Source organism: Myripristis murdjan, chromosome 1, assembly GCF_902150065.1.
Source record: "Myripristis murdjan chromosome 1, fMyrMur1.1, whole genome shotgun sequence".
NCBI lineage: Eukaryota > Metazoa > Chordata > Actinopteri > Holocentriformes > Holocentridae > Myripristis > Myripristis murdjan.
In genome coordinates, this window is record NC_043980.1 from 22,877,966 (window position 1) to 22,898,005 (window position 20,040).

General features: G+C 41.9%; 1 protein-coding gene across 7 annotated transcripts in view; it reads left to right on the forward strand.

Annotated features, from left to right (window-relative positions):
* lrba (LPS-responsive vesicle trafficking, beach and anchor containing) overlaps positions 1-20,040 on the forward strand; it is a 198,657-nt gene that overhangs the window by 137,595 nt on the left and 41,022 nt on the right. For all 7 annotated transcript variants that reach the window (XM_030050866.1, XM_030050903.1, XM_030050886.1 and 4 more), the window contains 7 exons: positions 3,807-3,924; positions 4,127-4,229; positions 6,022-6,137; positions 6,460-6,572; positions 11,721-11,861; positions 13,639-13,758; positions 17,540-17,692. In XM_030050866.1, coding sequence (XP_029906726.1) covers positions 3,807-3,924; positions 4,127-4,229; positions 6,022-6,137; positions 6,460-6,572; positions 11,721-11,861; positions 13,639-13,758; positions 17,540-17,692 — 864 coding nt within the window. The remainder of the gene's footprint in view (positions 1-3,806; positions 3,925-4,126; positions 4,230-6,021; positions 6,138-6,459; positions 6,573-11,720; positions 11,862-13,638; positions 13,759-17,539; positions 17,693-20,040) is intronic.

Genomic DNA, 20,040 nt, shown 5'->3' on the forward strand with positions numbered 1-20,040 from the left:
TTGACCAAAAGGTAATAATAAATCCCTCATCCATTATCCTTTAACTGAAGCACTCATGCGGAAATACTTAATAACAGGCAACAAATTGAACTTCAATCACCTCATTTTCCTTCCCTCAAGATGCACCACACAAATATGCATATACTACTTCCTCTTATCCCACTCTCATTGTGTACCGTTTTAAGCATTTCTTGTATAAAAAGCACTACTGGTGGTGTGATCTAAGTTTTTTCTGTATTTTATGAGCAACAGGGATTTATTTTATTGGTAATGGGCAGTGTTTCCTTTCCTCTTCAACTCGAGGGCCTTATCAGCCCAAAAACACACGCTTGGCCTGCCCAACAGCGAAGGCACTTGAGAGCCTCATCTATCTTGAACCACGCTCCTGATTGTCGGTCTGTTGCTCCCCTTACTCCCCCCTTCATTTAGTGCAGTTTCAATTAAATTTCATTCATGTGACCACGTCCAACAACGTCCTGCACTTGACACTACCCATGTTTCTAAAGAGACTGTTGTTGGTAAAGGAGACTAGCTTGGGTTGTTTGGAATGGCAGTGCTGATGGAAAGGGTCCCTTGGCAAGAACTGTCTGCAGTATTCTGTGCTTGTGTGTGTCTGCGTCTGTGTGTGTGTGTTGTGTGTACACACCATAGCCACAGTCACCCAGTCCCTCTTCACGTGTCCCTCTTCATTCTGCAGTCTTTTGGGCATCTGACAGAGACAAACGACAGTGCTTCAGAAATGAGCAGCAGCCCGGCACACAAACAGGTTGAAAGGAGAGAGAGGAAGAGGGAGAGGGAGAGAAAGAGAGAGAGGAAGAGAGACAGAGAGAGAGAGAATTGCAATCAAGACTAGTTCCTTTGTTTTCTCTTTGGCTGTGTCCTCTGGTGTGACACTTTGAAATTGATCTTGGGACATACCAGACCTGAATCAATGGATATCGTTCCACTTGAAATGAGCATCAATAAAACCATGCGCCATACACACCCCATCCAGTTGGCATATAAAATCCTGATCCCTTGGAAGCTCCTCTTAAGGAATAATTCATCCTCCTTTCACCTGCTATCATTTGATTTTGATTTTTTTTTTTTTTTTTTCATTTTTAGACTGAGCACGCTTGTTTCCTTGTTCAGATTGTGACATATAAGAGTCTCTAAGAACTGCTGTAGCCTGGTTTTATTAGTTGAAAATGACAAATTTATCATCCAGCTGTTGTGATTTCTCTCTCTCTCTCTCTTTCTCTCTCTCTCATTCCCATCTTTTCATATACTAGTGAGCTTGACTGATCCAGTTTCACCATCACGATCTATCACAGAGAAAGCTGGTGTGGCCATTACTCCAGCTTGGACAATAACCTCCACACCACTGTAATTTGTCCAGACGTGGCCCGAACAGCTAGAGCATTACAACATGGATAGTTTATCACGCTCCTTGTCACCCACTCAGCTTTTTCATCTGCAAGGGAAAGGGCGCTGGCTATAGTGACAGTGATGCTGGGCCCATACAGAGCTATTTACTGTGTTCCAAGAGATGCATTGGTATAGGGAAAATATGATATCTGGCTGTCATGTCTATCTATAGAATCTGAGACTGCTACTTAATCAATTTGGCCCTCGGCAACGTCTTGACATCCTTTGTGAGGTCTACGAGTATACTCTTGGGGATTAAATGAGTCAACCACTACCTTTTGGAGGTCAAAGGTTACTCTCAGAGTATCCACTTATCATACACCTGAAATGGGATTTTCACTTTTGATCGGATATTAGGAAGTATTGCCGCTGTACGTGAAATGACGTGTGAAATATTATTAAAACCTCTGAGTTCAGAAGATGACATGGACTCAGATTTAAGGGTGGTTTTTGACATGATAACCTGATAGCCACCCTGTCTTCAGTCGGAGCGGAAAAATCACACTGATCGCCTCCTCAACCAAGACTCAACCAAGACTCAACCATCCCAAATGACAAACAACTCTTAGACGGACAGGAAAGCACAGCTTCTCCATTTCCTTTGTAATATAATTACATTTAAACAGTATAGTTAAAAATATATTCTTCAAAATATCAATCTACAAGGTGGGGAAAATTTGAAAAATTTTAATGATAAAATCTTGCTGTGTCTTACTGTGTCAGTATTCAGTTTGTGTGTTTTAAAGAAAATTTGATTTTTTCATGTCTGACCATAGTTACACAGATCTGTTTAATATTTTACAAGCAATATTTATGTGATCAATCTAAATTTAAAATTCCATACGACCTTATGAGGACTGGTGTCATGTGGCAATAATTTTATGAACACTTAATTTAAGCAATGGGATTTTCCATTTCTCAGACACCTGCTTTTCCTGCTGTGCTGGGCCTGTGGATTGTTGTCTTTATATGTGCATAACGTATGTTTTTTTTTTACACCACTAAAATAGTCCGTTTCTTACTGTTTCGTTTAGGATGATCTGGAAAAAAAAACTACAACTAAAATGTATATTTATGCTCATATAAGCTCATGCAAAGGCATCATTTTGCCCTCTGAAAGACATATACCTGTATTAAAAAAATGTGTTTTCATGTACTTATTTTGCTCTTGCAAAGGCAGTACCATTTTTGTGATTGGGTTGCTATGGCTACAGGCTGATAGTGGGCTCGCGCTGTCGACTCAGGGCCCTGTTAAGGAAGGTAGGAGAGTGGTGGACGCAGCCCCAGCCAGCTTCTCCAAGCCACTAATCCACATTTAATTGAACTCCAGAGACTTTGAAGTGAGTCTGTGATGCAGGCAGGTCTTATTCCTCAGAGAGGAAGAGAGAGAGAGGCTGTCCTCAGCTAAAGGCCTCAGCTGGTCCCCTCTGCTGTCCCTTTCCTTTAATGAGCTCCTTGAAGCTAGCATTAGGCCTAGCTCACTAGCTTGCATTTGAATATTTTTGATTAATACCACAGCATCCGAACTGTGCTATGGCAACCTCAAGTGACCCCTCTCCCTTCCTACAATGTCCCTCAGCACCCTTCGTCAGTAAAAACCTTTGAGAGGAAAAGGAGAGGGTGAAACAAAAGCCTACCTAACAAAGCAGTGCTAAGTGGGTTTGTACTAAAGCTAAATACTGCATTAGCATTAGTATGAATCACTGGCTCTGTCAGACGCTATGAAAGCCATCAGAACAAGTTACTCTGACAGCCACCACGATTTCCATAGGGACAGATTAGGCTCACTGAAGCTTTTTTAAACCTGGAGCTAGCTCACATAATACTGGCTAACTGATGTGTCAGTGACCTGTGTGCAATTACAGAAAGTAGTCTGATCAGTTATTTAGCGTAAAACAGGTTTTTAACCTCACTGCCTGACTTATTCCTTCAAGTTAAGCCATTGCTGTACGTCAAAATGGTACTCTAGTTTTTCTTGACGTGCTTGTGCCTGCACCTTAAAAATCATATATGGAAACATTCTGATACATGCATGGCTATCCATGCTCTGTAATACTGATTAGCTTTTAGTGAACTAAACATTTCCCATGACTCCCTCCAGCTGAATAGCCCTCATTCTCTTGCTGAAGGAATCTCTTTTTCATTGAGGCTGATCAATATAAGGCATTAATCGTACCGTTCAGGACGACATGCCATCAGAGTGTGAAAAATGAACTAACGTGGCCCTCTTTCTCCTGCTCTTCCCCTCGCTTCCTTTCCTCTGATCTCTGATGTCCTTCTGCTTTCTGTTTTATATATACATTCCCTTTTCCTCATTGTTTCCTTTCTTTATTCCATCCCCCGCCTCCTCCAACCACCACCACCCTCCTTTGCTCTCGCTTTTCCTGTCTTGCCTACAGATTCTAGCCTATACAGAGGGTCTCCATGGAAAATGGCTGTTCACAGAGATTCGCGCCATCTTTTCCAGACGCTACCTACTGCAGAACACAGCCTTGGAAATTTTCATGGCCAACAGAAGTAAGACATCACCCATTTTTACCTATATGGAACAGAATATACACATATATTTCTTTAGCATCTTTAATGTTGGCTAGGTTTGTTATTGAATAACACAGGCCACGTGCTCAGCAGGATCTGCTGAGTGGCAGTGGTGATTTGCTTTTATATGAAGGAGGACAATGTGAGATACAACAGCATCTTTCTCTCTGCTTCTCTACAGCGGCAGTCATGTTCAACCTGCCAGACGCGGCCACAGTCAAGAAGGTGGTCCACTGCCTTCCTCGTGTTGGGGTGGGCACCAACTTTGGCCTTCCACAGACAAGGTTAGACACACACAGACATACACACTTACAGGGCTTATGGCTCGTGCTCAAATTTTTGTCAACTGATGTTAAACATTCCTCATGGACTTCTCACATCTGACTCTTAGTGGTTCTGGTCCAGCACATAATAATCATGGAAATACAATAAGTCATGAGAAGTTGAGTAAATTAGGAGTGGACAAATATTTCAGAAAGGGCACATGGTTGTACTATAAGGAATTTTTTCTTTACCCATCTTCCCCCTTCCCTCTCTCTTCCACATGCACAAACAAATACGTTATGCACAGTGGTCACCCGTTCCTCCTTTCCTTCCACTCCCTCTGCACCCACACCCTCACAGCATAATTGGGCTCACACAAACACAGTCCAGTTCATTTATTTATCCCCGTCCTTGTGAAGCAAATAGTTGCTAGTAAGCCTGCAGGGCACAACCCCTCCTTTGCCCTCCCTCACATTGCTTATACTGTGTGCCTGGACCTCACCAAAGCCAAGCCCAGTCTTGTTGCTGGCATGCCTGCTCCTAAGCCAAGATCGAATGGAAATTGAGAGAAATGCAAATAGTTCTCAGGGATTCTTCCAGTGCTTTTGAGGGTATATTTAATAAGAGATGTAATTATAAATTCAGCAAGTGATTTTGGTCAATACTGGGCTATAAAATTTAATGATAGGAGAGTTTGAGCAAAATGTGGATGAAGACAATAATAACTGAAGAAATCCCTTTATATTTCTTAGTAAAAACAAGCACAAGTAGCAACTTCTGCGTGAGAGGAAGCAACTGTGTCTGAGGGAAGCCAAAGTCAAGGCCTGCTTTTTAATCAGTCTGTAAGAAAGCACATTTAGTAATGACCCTAGGTGAATGTTGGTGAATGTGTATATACAGACTGTGGTTGAGAGAATGTGTGTACGTTTGTGTCAGGCTCATTAATCAGGGTTGTTTCCAGGCCGGGGACACCTTGCCTCTTTGACCTGAGGACAGCTGGACAGAGCAGTTCAGTGCTCACACCAACACAACTCATATACTGCCAGCACAGCACAAAACAGTGCTTGATCAGAGCTCTAAAATAATTATACAACCACATTTCACTGATCATTCGACGTTGTTGTTCATAATTTGATAGAACCCATGTTCTTCCATAGAATTTTACTAATACCAAACGCTTTCAGTCTAAACATCATCACGACCGTTCCCCCTCCCTACCAAATGTCCACATTCAAGCTTTCATCATGTACTTTGTAGAAGTAATTCAGAAATGCACAAACTACATTAACACACATTATTACTTGGTGACAGTAAAGAAAATCAGCATTAGTGTGTCGTGTGGAAAGCTCGTATTTGGAAAGGTCGTATTTTCACTTTTGAGAGGCCTAATGACTATAATCTCACATCCAGACAGTGATTAATTCCATCATTTTCCTTTGTTTTAATTGGATTGGGGGTCATTTGTTTTTGTCCCACTGCATACATCATGCTCTGGGGCTTGGGTGTGTGTGCACATGCACAAAAGTATGTGTATTCAGCCCAATTTATTGCATATTTTTCTTCTTAATTAGCAAGACCTTAAGTTCAATAAATATTTCATATAAGGGCATTTGTATGATGGAAATTACATAAAGCCTAAGGCATTTTCAATCTGCTAAGTGATGGGTGGACATATCCCCACTGGCTTCATCACTGTACTACTTTGCAGAATTTGTCCAAAGTACACCAGGGCAAGAGCATTCCAATGCCTATATTTATTTTCATATCTGTCACTCAGCATATTTGGTCTCATCTTTGTGTTTGTCTCCCTAGACGCATTTCTCTGGCCAGCCCCAAGCAGCTGTTCAAGGCATCCAACATGACCCAGCGCTGGCAGCGTCGTGAGATCTCCAACTTTGAATACCTGATCTTTCTCAACACTATCTCTGGTGAGAACAACACCGGCCACTGGGCCTGTGATGCTGCTGCAGTTGGTAGCGCAGACCAGGCATTACAATTGGGCAAAACAGGGAGGGGACATACACACACACACGCACACACACACACACACACACACACACGCACACACACACACACACTAACACACACTAACACACACTGTTACTCTCCAGTTTTCATTGCTTCAGTAATTGTGTTGTCAGTATTCTCTATCTCTCGCTTTCTTTGTTGCTCTTTCTCCCTCTCTTTTGTTTCTCTTTCTCTCTTTTTGTGTCTATTCTTTTCTCCTCATTTTCTCTCTTCTTCCATCAGGCCGCACCTATAATGACCTCAACCAGTACCCAGTTTTCCCTTGGGTGATCACCAACTATGAGTCAGAGGAGCTCGACCTTACACTGCCCAGTAACTTCAGAGACCTGTCCAAGGTAAGATGGTCCAGACAGACTGTCTCCTCCTTTGTCACCAGTCTTTTTCCTAATCCCAAAGAGAGGGAGGCAAGTGACAATGCAGAAACCATTGTATGTGTGCCTGTGTGTATCATTGTCCAAGTCCCTTTAGTGGCCGTGTAATTGCCATTGATCATAGTTTAGTGCACCACCTCTTAAATCACTGGTGGCTGATTGCTATCTTTACACAGCTATAGGGCTGTCCCCATCATTTGTTTAGTCAGATGTATGGATTGAGTCAAATAAGACTATAATCTTTAATTTAAAAATACGTATTTTTTTGTTTCCCCAATAACATTAATGCTATATGTCTGACATCACAAACATGCTAATAAACCCAGCCTGATCTAATGGCCAGTTTGCGTTCATATTGACTATTTGCAAACATAAGTGAGAGAGAGAAGCAATTGGCCATTTTTTTCTGTGAAATAAGTTGTAAAATAGTTTTCAGTACTATGTTTTTCTCCATATCGGTCCTTTGTGACATCCATTTTCCTATTTAGTTATTTTTAGCATTCATAATTTAATGTTCAGAATTGATTAATCCAGGGTTGACCTCCCTCAGCACCCTAGGAAGTAAAGCAATACTCCCTGGTATCTCCAGCCAAGTCATTTGATTTAAAATAATGAAATATGTTTTGAAATGCCCTATCTCACGTAAAGACGCACACGCATGTGCACACATGCACACATACAGACACTCACACACCTCTCTCTAAGCATCACCTCCAAACACTTAAGCTGCCTTAAAGATCCTCCTCCATAAATACTGATGTGTAAGAACTGTAAAGCCTGCCAGTTCCTGTGTGTTGGACTGAACATTACTTGTGTGTAATGGTGTCCAGTGGTGGGAGGACGGAGGATTAGTTTTAGAGTGAGATGATAGAGCGACTGTCTAGTTGCTGGAACCAAAATGGCTGAATAAATCAGACATGGAAACAAAGGCATGTGTTAATGGACAGGGGATACGTTGGAGGAAATGCACTGCAGAGTTACAGGGCACCCGTTCAAATCCTTGGGCTCTTAATAGTTTTGTATGAGAAGAGGTGGAATTCAGAGGCACTCACCTAGCGAGACAGAATAACAGAATGCGATAAATTGGCAGTCATAAAAATACAACAAATGTGGAAAATATACAACACATGCATCTCAGCCACTCACACCTTCATTTTTTTTCACACTCCCCTTGTTGTACACACTCAGAAACTCCAACAGTCAACTCCTTGCACATCAGGTTTTCTCCAATCCTCCGTTCACTTACACTCTGCTCCTCTTTGTCTCTGTCCTTCCCATTGCACTGTATGAAGCTGTGTAATTTCCCTGTTTATTTGGTTTCATGTCACCCAGTAGGCTGAAACATGACAGCCATAGCCCCCACCCCAACATACCCACACTCATGCACCCATACAAGCACACACACACACACACACACACACACCTCCTTCCCTCTCCTTACCCGCTCCTCCTTCTCGCTCTTCTCTTTTGCTCTGCCATGGAGTTTGGACAGCTCAGCCTCTGTGCTCAGTCAAGCCTCCTAGCCCCAGGGACAAAATGAATGAAAGAGAGATGGGTGAGAGGAGGAGGAATAGAAAGACAATCAGAGAGCAAAAAGGAGAGGAGGAGAGAGGGTAAGGAAAAGGAAAACAGCCTCATTCACCTTCTCTCCTCACTGCTCTCCTTGAGCAGATGAGTAAGACGGAGAGAGAAAGGGGGGAGGGAGTGGGGCCAATCTTTATTACATCTGTTTTATTCATGTTGTTGACACGGGTGTGATATCAGTGTATGACCACTGGACCGTGGCAGACTGCAGTGTCTGGAAAAGGGCAAGCAGTATGCCATGCAGCCACCCCTCTCCATCCCCCTCCGATACCCCCACCCCCAGTCATGTGTGCACTGCGTTTTTCTTTTGTTTGGTTCCTAATGTTTTCCGACCCCCGCAGTTAGTTTGGTGCATTATGTCTGTCTCTGCATGTTATAACATAGCTTGCTTTTTTCATGTCTTGCTTTTCTTGGTATATTTTCCATTCTCTCTTTTTTCTTTCTGTCTTTCTCCATGTGTTTGTCTCTCTCTCTGTCTCTCCCCCTCTTTCTTCACCCTCCATGTCTCTCTTACCCCCTCTCTCATGTCATGTTGGTGGTTGTCTCTGAGAGAAACAGGTCATTTGAGAAGCCTCCAGTGACATTGAGAAGCCAAATTGCCATGAACGTGTGTGTGTCACACACTGTCATCATCCCCAGTACAACAGAGGCCACACAGAATTTATGTTCCCTTTCTGCCAGAGCTGTTCTGACCCCAGGGACTTTCTTATCATAAACTCTAACCTCAACCTGACATCAAACGCCGACCCCCGAGATAACATTGTAGTCACGATAAGCACACACTAGAACAGACTGCAAGTGTTGTAACTCTGCAGTGGCATCCCCTCCATGCTTTCATATATGCAGATTCTGCAATTTTTCCTGCAAAAGTACACTTCTGTTCTGCTGCAGATTGATTGGAAACTGCGTGATATACGTGATTGGATTATTGGATCAAACATTTTCACATCGGTGTAGATTTAGAAGGTAGGGTGTGTTTTTAATGAAGCAATTTCAATGGATGTCCCAACAAACAGTTAAAAGTGGTGTTAACCTTTATTGAAGAGACAGTGTGTATTTGCATGGCCCAGAAATAGCGAGGCTGTATCGGGGATTCCTGGTACCTATGTGCTATAGCCTTCTCCTCAAAGCCAGATCAGCTAATGGTGTATTGATTTCACCATAGACGCCCCATATGTTTATCCCCCAGGCTCACTACACCATTTTCACTGTTTAAATAGGACATTATACATAAACACTCCTTTCAAAAGGCTCTTTTGATTTATGGCTCAATGCCCTAGTGATGCTCAAATTGCCGGTAAGCTATTATACTTCATCACGGGTGACCTATTATTGTTCTAAAAACAAAGTAGCACAGGATAATGTTTATATAATAATTCTAAAGAAGATCCTTATTGTTCCTTATGGCAGTGTTTTTCTTGAGGTATATACATTTTCGAAGTAGTTTTGCTGTCAACCTGAAGCTGATTTGGCAGGGAGCTGTGTAAACGTATCTAACAATTTACCTTAAGCAAGGTAATGGGGGTGCTTTGGAAGCATTACATAGCCAATAAAGTGTACTGCCATGTTTTCTCCAGTACACCTTTCAGTTTTTATGTTTTTTTTTTTTGTTGGGTCTTGATGCAGACTTTGTAAAAGTCTGAAGTTGAACTTGATTATTAATTGATATTGTAGAAAGTCCTGGGATTTGGAGAGGGTCAGGATCCACTGTGCTTTTCAGTAAACATTTTAAGCCTCACCTCTCTCACCTTAGCTGCAGTTACTGCAAGTATTCCTTGTGGATTTTACATCAGAGGAGCTTTACAATGGCTGTGTAGCAGAGTCTCAACCTCCACTCTTGATGAATAACTGATTAAACCTAATCCAAGATTAAAGCTCGAATGTTTACCTCTTCAGAGCCCCAGTACGAGCTTGTTCTTTGGCTTACTCTCCAGTCTAATTAAAACTACCGGATTGGTTCATTTATCTGAGTGCTCATCAGAGCGCTATTTGCTGCCACAACATATTAGGCCAATCTGTGGTGGGGCGGCTGTAGGCATTCCATCAGCGTACTGGCGGGTACTCCGGTCTGATGTACGGCACCGTCACCGCCACTCTGCTGTAGCTACTGCAAGCAGAGAGTGCTAGCCTCACAGTAATTTACAGCGGTAAACAATGTAGGGCTCGTGCACAGACACCCAACAGCCCCCACATGCACTCACACACAATTCTCTCTCTCTCTGTCATTGTGGCACTCTCAGTCTTTTTTTTTTATTTTATATGCCTCCTCTGCCTTTTCTTTTTTTAATGAGCCGACTGTTATTAGGGCTATAAATCAGACCAATGGGTGTGATGTATAATTCACTGTGTGTACTCACCCACTCCCAGTGGCCCTGAGGAAGCCCACAGTGTGTCACTGTCAACCCAGAGCTGCACAGTGTGGCAGCAAGAGGCACCACACATTTTGCCATGTAAATTCACACACTCTGAGTGATAAAAGTAGCCACACTCATGCACGCCATTTATAAATACTGGGGGAAAAAATTGCACACACTATACACAGAAGGCAAGCGATTCCTCTAGATTTCTTTCTTCTTCTGCACAAATGCTCTGTGCATCAATACCAACAAACACACACAAACATACATACACATACACAAGCAAGCCCCATTACACCCACACAACACAGTAGCAGCAGTGCAGATCAATATTGAAGCCAGGCCCTGGATGAGTCTTTCTGTGACAGGCACCCTATGATATGAAAGAGATCCAATTGATCCACACCACTCTCGACCCTCATCCTCAAAAGGCCATCATTCCATTACCATTGATCTCCTCTGTGTGTGTGTGTGTGTGTGTGTGTGTGTGTGTACAAGGAAGGCTGAAGAGGCAAGGGGGGATTTGAGGGAATGAGGTTCAGCCAGTGGAAGACTAATAAAAACTGTACCAGCCTGAAAGTGATTTCTATAAATGAGTATTTAAATAATAGCCAAGCACCACAGGGTTATTGGTTTGGGGAGAGCAATGGAAAATTAATGCAACTTAACCATTTTTCTAGAATACAACTGAGCTGCTTGACCAGTGTATTAGTAACAGATTAATAAAAAATAGAAATTAAAGGAACCCACAGCCATGACATTGATATTCCTAGTACTACCTCTTTCATTGGAACACATTAGTTTTCTCTGACAGACTACAGCTGCAGGGGCTCTTTTTCACAGCCTCTAAAAAGCACTCTGTGGGAAAGGATTGATCTCTGTCTGAAGGGAAACATCATCTAATATTCATTTGAGATTGCACAAAGGTTACCAGCTTCATTTGCCCTGCACTGTTATGCTGCACAGTTTGCTCACTGAATGTATCCACTGGAAAATTAGGTATTTTGCCTCTTTACATTCCCTTTGCTTATTTATTCATTGTCCTTATACTTGTTTTTTGTCACTAAGCTTTTAAAGCAAGCCTGCAGTTCATTTTTTCTGTTTTTGGGTACATGTCAAAATATACATGCGCTGTATGTTTTATATAAACGCACTTCATATTTCTCTACAGCCCATCGGTGCTCTGAACCCCAAGAGGGCAGCGTTCTTCTCAGACCGCTTTGAGTCCTGGGAGGATGAGCAGGTTCCCAAGTTCCACTATGGCACCCACTACTCCACCTCAAGCTTCACCCAGATGTGGCTGCTGCGTATCGTAAGTCATCACACTTTCTACAGATTTAACCTACGTGGCAATTGATTTTGGTCACAGAGTATCAGTCTTTCAACCTAACCATTTCAAGAGGGTGTAAAAATACATATTCAGATATATATTAGCATATCATTTATTTAAAGTCAAAAGAAAACATGCATGACAATTTGTAATCAATTGACAGCATAACCCAGAAGCCCTCATTGTACTGGATTCATAATTACATAGTCAATGTTGTTGTTGTTGTTGTTGTTGTTATTATTAGTAGTATTAGTAGTAGTAGTAATAGTAGTAATAGTAGTAGTGGCAATATTATTTGTTTGTTATATGTTCATAATCATGTCTTGATTCACTGAAGACAGTCTGATTCATATTAAATTGAAAATATCGATCTTATCTATATGCTAATTATTACATCAAATATTTGCCCTGATTTAATACCTGTTATTTTGGGTCTCTGGTATATGATGCAACACACACAGTCTTAACATTTGGACTGGCAGGTGTCACATGTGAATTGATTTGTTTAAGAAGAGTGTACACAGCGTATATTGTACACCGGAGTGCTCTATTTTGGGACCTATATTGGATACCATCAGTCTTTTTATACTGCACTCGGGGGAGAGGGAGGTTACTAACTTTCTCCAACACACAGTTTTCTCCTGTTATTGTCCCAGTCGCTCACTGTCTCAGTTACTCCCAGCAGAGCTACTTCATTGATCCCTGCACATCATTAGCTGGCTTACCCTAAAGCCACTTTACCAAAAACCCTTTACTTATAAGTGTCAGACATCCAATTTAACCTCAGAGAATAAATGAAAATGGTTAGGGCAGCAAGTGCTGACTATTGTACACAGTTATTTTTGTACGTTCCCTTTTGACATTTTACAGTGCTTAATCTTGTTCTGTTGTTTTAACAGCATTGTGAGATAAAATGTAGTTAACCTCCTGTTTTTCTTCCACACAAATGAGACTTATGTCATTTTAGCCTGGCCTTAATTGGCTGTCTACAGTATTAGGCCGGTAGTCTGTAGTTGTAGTGCAGCAAATTGTGTCCATGTCATTTGGGGGCTGTTTCTTCAGAGAGGCAGCTATTGATCTGTCCTAACAAGATTATACATGATTAGAAATGCATCAGTAACATGAGTGTATGGGCTTACTACCTCACTGGGATTATTGCTGTTTCTCTAGCTATTTTTGGATTCCAATTGATGTAAGGTTATGTATTTAACATGGAGTTCAGCTGCACTCTTTGACACTGGGCTTTATTAGATAGAGAGTATCAAAGATGTTCATTGCTTATTTTTATTGCAAGACAAGGAATGTTATTTTAGTGTTCGCTACGGATCATTGATCCTGCTTTTTCAATGCTCATACCAATACTGAATACAAAACTAAGTATCATCCAATACCGAGTACCACTCAGATCAATAATTTTTACTGAACAATGAAGGTTTTGATTGTAAGTTTGGGGTCACTGGACAAAATAATTATATAATAATTAATTATTAATTAAAATGAATATAATAATCTTATTTTCCCACAGTTTGAGAAATGAAAGCTTCTTTGTGCCAAAAATGGAGAAAATCAAAACAATTTGATTTTATTTCTGACATGTTAACCACAGCTTTTAGTATTAGATGCTAGTCTCGGCTAAAATCTTCTACCAGTTCTCCATTTTAGCCCGGTGTCTATGTATCCCTGATGTTAACAATAGTTATTTTCAATTACAGTGCTAAAGTAAGGCGTAAGATTGAGAACATCTTTTTCTAATCTACAGGAGCCCTTCACCACGTTCTTCCTCAACTTCCAAGGAGGGAAGTTTGACCACGCTGACCGCACATTCTCCTCAGTGTCCCGGGCCTGGAGGAACTGCCAGCGAGACACATCTGATGTCAAGGTACTACACACACATACACACACTCACTCAGACACACATCATGACATGACTCAACAACATACCAGTACATTCTTTTTTTCCTTTGAGATGGTCAACTGTAACAAGGCTAGAAGCCAAAGAGATAAAGGACAGAACATTGTTGAAGAGTAAATCCCTCTCCAGAGTCCTCGCAGACAGAAAAAAAATCCAAAGAGTAATGTCCAGTCACTACCAATCATTGTCCCTTCGCAGTGAAAGCTTCCTGGACTTTTGATCAAAGTGTTAGACTAATCCTGATCTGTCCCAGCCGTCTGTCTTGTATTCAGTCAGCTATAACCTGGGCTTGAATCCCTGCCCACTGGGCCCCCAAACTCTGCTGGGCTTTAGGCTCTGCCCTGCAACAGTACAGGTCATACTCATACTGAGGGCTGTAGAAACCCCAGTGCAGCCCTTAACTGCCCTCTTAAAACATTTACGACTATAGTCAGCCATTCTATGTCAGAGCTGGCTTTGGCCTGGTCTCTTGGCATTGGGTCACTGGATGGAAGAACAGTGGTGGTGTTGGGGGTTTTGACGCTTGATTGCGTTTACCACCCCCGCCCTCCTCCCCCCCAATAAAACATATGGATTGTGTTACCGCATAGCTAGCCAGCGCTTGATTGCGAAAGCCCAACAAGAGCCCTCGTTTGCTCCCTCAGTCTAGACCTGTCAATGTGTATCAAACTGTGAGGGCTCAACTTCAGATCAAAACAAAGGCTAAATCTGGACCCCATCACTCTACTTCCATGTTCAGTTTGGATTTTTAGCATATTTTGAATGGAAGTCCATTGACTTTATCATGCACTTGAATGCACACATTCATCTTGCAGTCAAAAGAGGAATTAGCAATGAGATATATCAATTTAGTATGCTAAATACACCATTTAGCTTTAGCATTGTAGCCATTGATAGCAACCCTCTGTTTCTGCTAGAGGGCAAAAAGCTGCAGTGTTTTCATAGCCCACTGGTAAAGAAGGGGTGATAATAGGTTACAACACCCAGATCCAGTGTGTCTCTAGCCTTGGTGACGCTAGCATGACCCCTGGGCCCCAATCCCCTGACCTCCAGCCTCAGCCCAAAGGCATCAGAGGGGGGCAGGAGAGGAGCGAGAGGTTAGAGGCAGCAACAGTGGAAGTGTAGCGGGGGAGCCTAGGGGCCAGAGCCCCTTCCAGTGACCCATGACAGGACAGGATTGGGGATCAGAGGGGCTGGCCTCTGACCAGGCCAGAGCAAAGGGGCCATTGCACATAATGGTTCATGCAGGGCAAGCTTGAGTATTGGGGAGCACAGCCCTGAAGCTGTGTGTGTGTGTGTGTGTGTGTGTGTGTGTGTGTGTGTGTGTGTAGTACTGTGTGTGTGTGTGTGTGTGTGTGTGTGTGTGTGTGTGTGTGTGTGTGTGTGTGTGTGTGTGTGTGGTGTCAGACTGGACAAATTTACAGCAGGCTTCAGTCGGTGAACCTGGGTGAGCTGGAGGCCTCGTTAAGAGATTGACCTTTAGTTTTAGGTCAGGTTTTGTGGAGTGGAGAGATTTCAGAACTGAGGAAGTGCCTTGTTTTTTTAAACCAGTGTGTTTGCTTGCTTGTTTGATTAGGCCTTTTCTCCCAACTGACGAGAGGCGGATACTTTGCGTGGATGGTCTGATACAATAGACACATTTGAGTGTCTCACTGAGCACATTTTGAAGCTCAGATAATGATCCGTATTTCTGAGAAAAGATGATATTTTGTACAGTCTTCACAGTGTCTTATAAATCCACACAAAAAACTAACTTAAACCTTGTGAGTCACAGTGTTAGCATGGGAGTATTTGCATGCTGCCATCCTGTCATACGTGCTGCCAGCCTGTTACAGACACATTAGGGCATGTCAGCTTGGTGTTTGACTGCTCTCTGGTCATCTCTGATGTCAGACTGTCAAACTCTTTGTATGTCCCTGTCCCTCTCAAGAGGACCAGTCAGCGCTTGTAGTCACAGTAGCTTTACTCAGAGAAAACAGGGCTGCCGTCAAATCCTAGCCAACGTTAATATTAGATTTATATTTGACACTGGATTTTGATCATTCAGTCCACATGTTTAAAAGACAACTCCCATTGCCTAGCTCGTTGCTGTGTCACAGTAAAGCCACAATTTGTTTTTCCATCAGCGTAACACGTATAACACAGAGGTGTAATTACAATTAGGAACACATTTAAGTTTTTGTGCTCTACTTTCTCTTTATTATGGATATGCAGCAGCCAAGAATTTAGATAGTTCAACATGTGCTTTGATCCTGGGGTCTCGTCAACAGTGAGACAAGCACACAACACTAATACAGTTTTGGCCTGGAGGAAGACAGATTTATCTACACATCTTTCAGCTCAAACTCAATCCGAATGTTTATGCTCATTCACATTGTGGTGAGTTATGCTTTGTTAAGAATGGAGAATGGTTAAACAAAAGGGGTTACATCTCCTGTCATAACAGTACAGCTCTGCTCACGATCCTCAATCTCAGCAATTTGAAAATATGTTATTTGTAGACGGCCAAATAAAATCGTCATAGTTGGGAAAGAATTTGGCTGACTGTGTCTTTCTCTGCTGTATGAATTGGAAAAAAAGCTGGAATACTTTTTTTTGCTGTTACTCAGATTCAAACAACGAAAACAAATACATCAGAACAGTGGAGACCACAGCTGAGTGCTCACTCAGAGGATTTTGACATCTTTTATAGTGGTGATGCACAGAAGCAGGCAGCAGACAAGCAGTCGGAGATGTAATTTCCATGAATAATCGTACCAGTCAAAAAACACCACTGTATGCCTGTTGTGACACACTCGCGTGCACACACACTCACACCACACCACACACACGCACACACATACACATTGAGTACACATCTAAACTTAAAAAATGGATCATGAATTGGCCCTACACAGGGAACTCAATTTTTTTTTTCTATTCCTTCTCTTTCTCTTTCTCTCCCTCTCCTCTTATCACTCCTATAACTACTCTCTGATATGTTAACTCTGTGGCTTCTTCAGGTTGTTCAAACCTTTTCTTTAGCATTCACATCTTTCAAAAGTCCCCAGCGATCAGCCCCAGTTTCTGGGGCTGATCGCTGATTTCTCTGAGACCTCTGTGGTTTAATTCACATAAATAGCATATATCTTAAACAGCATATCATCTTATCCCAAACTCAGCCTGACACACTCATGCACAGATTGAAAATATCATTTTTATGATTAACCACAATCTTCATTAGAATGATTCAGCATTGATGCTTAAAATCCTGACATCAATCTTTCAGCGGATGTGCAAATTTTAAGTTATTTGTAGCCTGTAGTCTTGCAGATGTCGTCTGCTGGATTACTAGCCTTCAGAAACTCGGTTGATCAGATTACCGTTTTAAAAAAGTGACCGAACAACAGCAAAAGCTCCTCAGCTTGAAGCCAACACCATCAAGCCTAAAGGCAGATGTTTTTATGCATTTTGGAAAAATTGTGATGATAAAGGAGAGCTGGATAAAAGCAAAACTACATTTATTCTGCAAAATTGATATCATAAGTAAAATATGCAACAAATCAAATTGAAATTGGTATCCAACTGAATTAGAGCTTTGTGAGTCAGAATCAAACTGAATCAGGAAATCGGTGCCAAAACCCAGGTCTACTAATGTCAGAGTTGCCTTTCATCAAATGTTTTAGTTTTCCTCATGCAGAGTACCGTGTTGGTGTTGCAGTTGACCAGCATGTAAGATTAAATGTTTGTCTGTGCTGCACCCGTGCAGGAGCTGATCCCAGAGTTCTTCTACCTCCCGGAGATGTTTGTTAACTCCAACAACTACAACCTCGGGGTGATGGAGGATGGCACCGTGGTGTCCGATGTGGAGCTGCCACCCTGGGCCAAGAGCCCCGAGGAGTTTGTGCGCATCAACCGACTGGTATGACACACATACACACACACTACACGGCAGCACAGCACATGTCAGTGTAGATACTTCATCTGCTCAGTCTAATATCAATAGACTACCAGGTGACAGTTCACTTTGTATCAATTAGGATTACATTTATTTACCTAGTGTCATTATTGTTATTATTATTATTATTATTATTATTATCATTATTATTATTGTTAGTAGTAGTAGTAGTAGTAGTAGTCGTAGTAGTAGTGGTAGTAGTATTAGTAGTACTATTATAGAGCATTAATGCACATGCAAGATTTTTTTTCCAGCATACACACACACACACGTTCCTCCTCTCCTTTACCCTGATATGTCGTATAAGCCTGGCCGTCTGAAGTTCTGTCAGAAATCTCTCCCCCTCCTCGAGCTAGCTTAGCAGGAAATGCTAATGCAAAGAGACAGTGTTATTTCCTGACCGTCTCATAGCTCTTCCTGTTACCTGAGCCTCCCGCTCCTCCAACATGCCCCGGCTCTCTGATTGCTGTGCTGGCAAAGTAATCTAACATCACCTCACCACCTCTCTCTCTCTCCCTCTCTTTTTTTGCTCTCTCTCTCTGTCCCTCAGCGTATATGTGTGTGTGTTTGTGTGTGTGTGTGTGTGTGTGTGTTTGTGTGTATGTGTGGAGAGATGATGCAGTATCCCGTTTCTGATCTCCCCTTCCTGCTCTCTTCAGCCCAAAGCACAAATGCTCTGTGTATGCTCATGTTGGTTGTTGTCAGACTTACTGTCATATTTTCATAGCAGGCGTTGTCTCCTCTTCCATACACAGACTGGGAAGCTGCGGTAGCTCTTTAGATCAGATTACCTTTCTCTGCTGTGGAAGGTCAAAAAGTACCAGAGAGATTTACTGTTTCTGTTGCGTCTTGCTGGAATAGTTTATCATGAGTTTGTGCAGTCCTTCATCTTAAAAAAGGTTGTTGTATTTATGCAGAGCCGTACTGAGACAAACTCAACAAAATAAAGTTACTACATGAGGGATAATTCATTATATTTCAGCTTCCCTAAGTGTTAAAAATAGCCCTCTCTCTCTCTGTTCATTTTGGTTTCTCTCCCTGGCCACATCCCTGCTCAGTCACGTTTTGGGTAGAGGCAGATAGAGCTGCCTGTGCAGGGTGCCCAGTAGTAATGGGTGCTGATGAGGCTGTGTGTGCTCTGTGACCTGTGTAGTCGTGTGGTGGGGTTTGTTAACTAGCCTGCTGATATGACCAGGCCCCCATCATTAATCACACACTTCTGTCTTTATAGCTGTCACATGGTCTAGTCTACCCTAGTGTGTGTGTGTGTGTTGGGAGGGGGACTTGTGTGTTTGTAATAGTCTGTACAAAAGTAAATTTGCACATTTAATTTTGCATGTAATACTGAAGAAGATATTCTTCATGCTGCTAAGCCTACGTTGTGTACACTAAAATATTTATTAATTGACATAACTGTGCAGAACTTTACATTCTTTACATGCTATATTAAATTTGTGTTAGTATCATTATTTTTCTTGGTAGGCTGATAGTACCATTTTTACTGTACGGATATGAGTTTATTGTCTTTAATGTAAAAATGTGTCTTTGTTTCACCATAAATGACAAAACAGACATTGTACATATAACACATGTCATTGTCACACATTAGGTAATTTTCCATTTTTAAAACTGTAATCCTGTGGAACGCTTGATTAAAATAAGTATAGGATATTAGCATTGTTATGTTAAAGATTCACTATGAAAACAAGGGTTGATTTTAGTGAGAACCTTTTGACTGAACTGACAAAAAAACATATGGAATAAGCATGTGACCTGTCAGTTGGTTGGATTGACAATGAGAACCATGTAGACCCAACCATAAAGTTGCACACAGTTGAGTCCAACGAGTCCTCGGTTAAATTGACCCTTGGCAATTGTGCATAGTACATCTTTAATTCTTAATGTGGAGACTATTTTTGAATACATAAACATTTAAAATAATTGAACTGAGCATGCCGCCTAGTGTGTGTGTGTGTGTGTGTGTGTGTGTGTGTGTGTGTGTGTGTGTGTGTGTGTGTGTGTGTGTGTGTTTTGATGTGTTAATGCTCCTAGAGCAATGCCTGTTTAATTGGAATATATTGTGGGTGAGGGGTGCCAACCTCCTCTACCGTTTCACCCAACAATTGTCTTGGTTTAAGTAATTTGGACTTTGGACTGAATGGTCTACACATATTGCTAGTTACTGCTTTCAGATCGATAAAACTCCAGTCTTTTGTTTCTTGCTCTGCTATGTGCAGATCCACAGATATTGATCCAGTGTGCAGCCAAGCCCAGCGGGCAGACAGGTTTAGGTGCGGAGAAGCTCATAACAT